Genomic DNA, 7,095 nt, shown 5'->3' with positions numbered 1-7,095 from the left:
TCTTCGTACTCTTCCTGGAGCTTATTTTCCTTGCTTCTAACTCTCACAATGTAAAAATTCAAGGACAAAATTTAAGTTGGGGCTCAGAAGCCAGCTGACAAATGGGCACACTTTGAGTCAGGGTCTTAAGCTACCAAGGACACATCTTTTTGGTTACTTAGCCTGTTCAGCATAGGACTAGCTAAAACCTTAGCTAAATACTTTCCATATTGCCAGTTTGGTTCTTTGCATGCCCCTGCACCTGCGGGGAGTGTGTATCAGTTATCGTGGCATTGGTTAGTGTTCACAGCCAGTTATTCTCATGTCCTCTCCAAAGAATATGTATTTCTTCTTGATTTATACATGGTGCTTACTGCCTTCCCCTCACCCTTATCTCCCTCTTCTTACCCCACTCTGTTCACCACTACACCAGCAAGAAGAATTATTCACATCTTACTATTCAAACACAGCTTGGAGTCCCCTGTTTTAGCTATGCATGTAACTCTGACCCTTTCACTTATGACAATGTTGAACCCACAAGCAAACACTGTATCTTATGGAACTGTCAAGGGTGTTGGCCAGATGTTCTGAATCCATTCAAGGTACATGGGTACTAACCTGCAGGACCAGCAAGTTTGCAGCGAGGGGCAGGGCCGCTCCAGATCCCGTTCCCTTCATCATCACTGGTGCAGCGGAGGGTGCTCTCCCCAACGAGGTTGAAGGTCATCCCTCTGGCTGGGTGGTGGTCACACATGTAAGTTATTTCCTTTCCATAGGGAACATCTCCCTGAGAAGGCCCATTGTGCTGCCCATTGAGGATAGAGGGGGGATTTGGACAAAAGATTTCTGGAAAAAACCCAAGTGCTATAAGTTACATCAAAATGTTTATATTTTAATCTGAGTTAATTCTACAATAATGGGATGCTGTGACTGTGTTGCCCATTAAATAATTAACTCTCAATGAGAGTAAGAACCAGAAGGTAAGTATATAAGGTCTCTGTTGAGATGCTTCTAAATGAAATGACACTGAAATCAAAGCCCAGAAGGGACCTAATCATCCTGACCCTTGGGAGAGTGAAGACTTTTGAATGACTGAGAGCTCGTTCTTTTAAAATAGACAAAAATCTTCTTAACCCCACTGAGAATAAAATCATCCATTTAATAAGAAAATTATCTATTAATTCAACAGGACGTTTTTGAGAACCTACTCTGTATCAAGTACTATTTTAAGTACAAGGTAGAGAAAATCTCTTTTGACATCAAGGATATTCATACCATAGAAATATTTCAAAATATATTATATATTTACTATTTGTCGATCACTGATTTACTCTCTTCCTGATGACTTGCGGCTATTATACTCAAAACCAAAACAGATGGTTATAGTAATGCCATCACAATGAGTGAAACATTTCAGTGTTCCTATGCACAGATCCAGAAGGTGCAGAAATGAAATGGCTTTCGAGATCTTTATTGGTTTTTACAGGTTGTTTTTTTTTTTTCTCATTGAAGAAATGTACATTTCTTCTTTTGAGTGTAGCTCTCTGGAGATACACCTTCCCCTTTCTGGTTTGATCTATATTTGGGAAGAGGATACCGCAGCTTGAAAGAATTATGAATAATCAAAAGGTGGAATGTTTACACTCTAGTAAGTGTATCTGGGTTCATGGAAGTATTTTTTCTTTCTTTCCCTCATGCTTCTTAACTATATTCCGGGAAAGTTAAGATTCTCAAACAGTTGACCTCCAGATACGAAGGATGTAATTATCAAGTTTCATTACATAAATCAATACAAAATTTCCAAACACTTTTGGAGCAAAATATTCCTTTGAAAACCTTCTATTATAAACAGGTATTTTTCAACAGCTATGATCAGAAGATGAAGCAACATCCTGTGTGATTTCATGAAGAAATACATGGGAAGACTGAATATATTAGTAGTGTTTCTGTATTTAACACACTATATTTCTGTTCCCTTAAAAACAAGTATAAACAACAGGAAATCAAGGCCCAAGTCTGTCTCATTTACAGGTGTATTCCCAATGTCTAATTTATTGCATTACCCTATTTTTTTCATAATAACAGTTGGTATTACTTGAAGTAGTCTCTGTGTTTGCTTGTTATTATTTTTAAAGATTTAGTTATTTCAAGGTGGAGGGGAAAAGAGAAATGGCAAAAACAGGAAAGGCAGAGGAAGAAGGAAAGAGAATGAAGCTGACTGAGCTCAGCTCTGAGCCTGATGTGGGGCTTGATCCCATGACCAATTGAGACCAGAACCAAAACCAAGACTCTGACTCTCAACTGACCTTGCTATCCAGATACCCCTGTTTGTTATTTTTTGGTCTTTCCCTCTACACAATAGTTTAAACAACATGAAAGCAGGGTGATAGTCAGTTTTGTTTATAGGTGTATTCCCAGTGTCCAGAGGCTGGGTGGCACCTAGCAGATGCTCAAAAATGTTTGTCAAAAGAATGAGGCTAGGAATGAATGCTGATTGAGGCAAGGATATAAAAACTATCATTTCGACAGGAAACATGCTTCAGGCTCTAAATCCCCCTCCTCCTATGAAGATTTCTCTCCATTTGTAGCACACATTATGCTTATACACCCTTACAGGATGGTCCCCCAAACATGTGATGCTCAGATTTATTTCCCCTAGAAAGAGCCCTTGCAGCAAAGAAAGATGTTGATCCAAAGTAAAGATCAATAAAGGGACAAATATTAGGTAATTTTATAGGCAAGACACATTAAAGGAACAAACCAGCAAAGAAAACCAGGAGGGAGGTGCCGACCTGAACAGGCATTCCTTGTACTCACGTTCACACGCAGGAGCACTGTCATTCCAAAGGCTTTCCATTTCAACCAAGACGCAGTAACTAGCAGAACTGCCCTTTAGGTGGAACCTGAGGAACGAAAGCACCAGTGGTGGGGTGAGCGCACCGTTTCTCTCTCCCCTTCCGCTGAAGTACAGTTTAGTGCCTGAGATAAATGCCAGATGAAAAAAGCCCAGCTCATCGGCTTTCTCAGCTGCCAGAGGCTCTGAAATCAAAACATTTGCAAGATTGCGGTTTCCAGTGAGGAGTGATAGCGGTCTCTGGTTGTCAACCATCAGGGGGTCATCTGTCCATCCTGCCCCTCTGACAGTTCCCTGTCTGTCTCTGTCAGCAACTCTGTTCTCCAGGCCAGAACGTAGCACTTTCCTCTCTGGTGGCTCAGGAGGAAGACAACTCCCGATTCAAGTTGGTAAATCAGAGACAGTGAGGAAAGACAGCAGAGGCTGCTGTTTTGGGCCCACACTTTCAGAATGTTCCAGATCAACACCTTTGGCATATCCCTAGTATTGATGAGTTAATGCAAATTATCTGGGAAAGGATGGAAAAGGTGAGAAGAGAGGGTTCTTTGGAGAGCAGGGGCTGCCTGGATTGCCTCCAGGGCTTTGTTGGAACAGATATTTGCTGCCTGCCAAGGGATCCTCGGAATAGATGGAGGACAGCTGCTCTGTCGTCCATGCTTTTTACCCTGCAGTGCTGTTGGAACATAACACCAAGGTCATTAAGATTCCCATAGAGAGTTCATGACATTACTACAAACATGAGTGTAGGTCTTCATACTCCTGTGATATAGCCTAACACTACTTAGCTGCCATAAAACCAGATGGAATACTATTCCTGTTGATGCTTTGTTCCTATTCCAAATTCCACTACTTGCTGGTTTAAATTTTTCTTGGAACAGTCCCTGCATATTACTTGTAAATAGCTTTCTTTGACATCCCAACCGTTTCATAAACAACCACTATGCAATATTTATCCTTTCATGCCTACAAGTTACTTTTCATTCATACATGTTATGTTTCACCTAAATATCCAAGATTTCTTGTTACTCTTCTGCTCTTTGGTGCATTTACTGTTTTTCCTTTTCAATCACCTGTGGTGCTTGGTTCCATCTGGTTCCCACCATACTTCCCAATCACTGTTTCAGGTATCAGTCCTTTCTGGTACTTCTTTGTCCTTAGGCAGCTTGCTCTTTGGGTAGACCCCCATTGGTCCTGGTGTCAGCATAGTAGCATAGAGTCCTGTGTCCCCCGTCTCTCTGCCAGGTCATACTCACCCCTCATCACAAATGAAGGACACTTTTGCCCCAAGCTGGAAATTCAGTGGTAAGAGCACACGGCCACTAGGGAGTTGGTCCCGGAAGTCTGCACATGATTTCACTAGCATAACAACAGCAACAACAAGAACAACAACAACAACAAAAAAACATATGTAAGATGGTCATGTGAGGATGGAAAAGACTGATCTGCAAGGAGATGACAGTGTAGGCACCTGCACATCTTGGGGCTGCCGGGCTCCAGTATCCCTGGGGTGTACAGTGCAGAGACGCTGCCCCTTGGAGATCATAGCCAGGCTCGCAGCTGTAGGACACTTCCTGCCCCAGGGAGAAATTGGCCTGGTTTTCTGCACTGTGCATTCCGTGCAGAATTTCTGGAGGCAGCTGACATACTGTGGAAAGAACAGGTGTGAAGGACCAGTCAGTGACAGAGAAAGGTCTTTTGCTACATTCTAACCCTTCCATTAAAGGGAGGTCAGGTGTAACAGAGGAAATCAAGTGATGCTCCTGCCCCCTCCTTTAACCGTTATGTAAAATCAGACAATGAAGGGATGTGCCCAAAGGCCTCACACCTAGTTAGAGGCTGATCACTGGAGCTGAGTTCTTCCTGGCACAAGGTCAAATGCATGACCAGGACCCTGAGGGTGCTTTCTCCAGTGTGGCCAGTCTACATGGAATTACTAGCCCTGTCATAAAGGAGAGCTGTGAAGGGTAGATGAGATAAGGCATTTAAAGTGCTTATTGCACAGCTGAGTAGAAAGTGCACCTCAGCCTTTAGGATATTGGGGAGATATTGGAGCTTGTATTTTGCTCTGAGGATGCTCGATATGAGAGTCCCAAAAGACTCCTTCCTTGGTTGATGAAGCTCCTGCTTTCAAATTGAAGGCAAAAGTGCACACACACACACACACACACACACACACACACTTTCGAAATTCATGCTTCATCTGCGCACATTGTTCCCCGCATACATCCTTCCCCCAGAATGAGCACTGACCTCCTGATCCCCTGCAATACATACCCTTCCAGTGAGGAGTGAAAGCGGTCTCTGGTTGTCCCTTCAAAGCCTCAGTCAGACTCACCTCGAGAGCAGCTCGGCAACTCTGGCCCGCATTTGTTTTGGGCTCGGCATTGCACGCTGGAGGGTCCTTTTATGACAAAGCCGGGCTCGCAGATAAACCTCACGGTTTCATGTAAGGAAAATAAGGTCTTGTTCTCAGACACCCTCACTGCGTTGTCAATGTGTGGAGGTGTGCACTTATTAGGTATGATGCACTGAGGCGGAGGGCTGCTCCATACGCCAACGTGATTGTCTTTGCTGGTGCAATATATCGATGGGTTGCCCACAAGCTCAAACTGCTTTTTTTCCCTCTCTGTCCGGGATGGCAGTGATAGGTCACCACGCTTCCATAGGGAAAATCTTCTCCATAGAGGTTAACGACATTTCCGTTGTCAATGGCTGGGGGTGGCCCACAAAGAATCGCTGAGAAAAGAGATGGCAACTTACATAATAGTGGATCAAAAAGCTCGTCAGAAATGCAATGAGCAGAACTAGTTTTGCATTTGTTATTGGTTTTAATCTTTGTTAACATGGAGATACATGTCTACAAGATTGTGATTTTGGTGGGCATAATAGCATGCCTTCTGCCTTTCCTGCTTATACTGTTTCCTATGAGCATATGGATTTTTTTAAAACAAACTTCCTTTCATTTTAGATAGCTCTTTGATATATTATCACACCATAGTGTACACTGGTTTCCCGTACTCTTTCCCGTTTGCCTTCTTCATTTCCATTTTGTTATTAGCCCAGGACAGTGCTCAAAAAAAATAAAAAGACCCTGGGGCGCCTGGGTGGCTCAGTGGGTTAAAGCATCTGCCTTCGGCTCAGGTCATGATTCCAGGGTCCTGGGATCCAGCCCTGCATTGGGCTCTTTGCTCAGCAGGGAGCCTGCTTCTCCCTCTCTCTCTCTGCCTGCCTCTCTGCCTACTTGTGATCTCTCTTTCTGTCAAATAAATAAATACAATCTTAAGAAAAAAATAATTAAAAAGAAAACAATAAAAAGACCCTTGCTGAAAGAAAAATGGAAGGGGAGAGAAACAACACTGATACAGCAGTGTAGGAAGTAGAATTCAAAATATTTGCAAATGTATAAGAAAATTACATGAAAGTGTAGACTAATATAATGTGAAACGTTTTGAAACTGTAAATCATATGAATGAAAATAGAAATTACCAATATTCATTCAAGATAATTAAAAAGCTGAAATGGACAAGGAAATTTGTCAGAATAGAGAAATATTTTACCTAAATGTTCTATCAAGTTACTTTCAGGTAATACACACTTCCAAATGTAATTTCAAATGTTTCATGAGGTGTAAAAGATAGAAAATTTACCAACTCATTTTTTCAAGCTGAAGTTTGATATCACAACAAGATGTCCCTGTAGACATGATCATATATTAGTCCAAAAAACATCCTGAATACATTTGAAAATGTAGTCAGTGGACATAGTACATTATATTACTGTAATACTATATAACTAGAACTAAGTGATTTTATCCAAAATTGCAAAACACATGAAATTAAATATAACATTTCTTAGGGTTCCTGGGTGGCCTAGCCATGTAAGTGTCCAATTCTTGGTTTCCACTTGGGTCATGATCTCTGGGAGCTCTTAGGATTGATTGAGCCTGGCAGTGAGTTGTGCTCTGTGCTCAGTTGGGAGTCTTTTTGAGGATTCTCCCTCTACCCCTCCCCCCCCACCTCAACTGGCTGGCTCTCTCTCTCTTTAAAAAATCAATTAATCAATCTTTACGAAAGCAAATAAAAATAAAAATTCCTAAGAAGTCTTCTCCTTCTGGTAAGGGGAATCTTAATTAATTCAAATAAAATAATCAGTCTATTTCCCGTTCCTCCCCCCAATAAAGACTATAAATGGTGGATAAGTGATAAAATGTATCTGTGAAGGTATCAGAAAGATACATTCAAGCAAGAGAAATAAATAAAAAT

General features: G+C 41.7%; 1 protein-coding gene across 1 annotated transcript in view; it reads right to left on the bottom strand.

The window, feature by feature from the left end:
* LOC116584008 (complement receptor type 1-like) overlaps window positions 1-5,678 on the bottom strand; it is a 60,631-nt gene extending 54,953 nt beyond the window's left edge. The window contains 6 exon segments of the mRNA XM_032332000.1: window positions 598-825; window positions 2,797-2,882; window positions 4,087-4,189; window positions 4,302-4,478; window positions 5,169-5,451; window positions 5,454-5,678. Of these exon segments, the coding sequence (XP_032187891.1) occupies window positions 598-825; window positions 2,797-2,882; window positions 4,087-4,189; window positions 4,302-4,478; window positions 5,169-5,451; window positions 5,454-5,678 (1,102 nt within the window).
* Between the last annotated feature and the right edge of the window lie 1,417 nt (window positions 5,679-7,095).

Source organism: Mustela erminea, unplaced genomic scaffold (assembly GCF_009829155.1).
Source record: "Mustela erminea isolate mMusErm1 unplaced genomic scaffold, mMusErm1.Pri scaffold_44_arrow_ctg1, whole genome shotgun sequence".
NCBI classification, from domain to species: Eukaryota; Metazoa; Chordata; class Mammalia; order Carnivora; family Mustelidae; genus Mustela; species Mustela erminea.
This window is presented reverse-complemented; position numbering and strand designations above follow the sequence as displayed.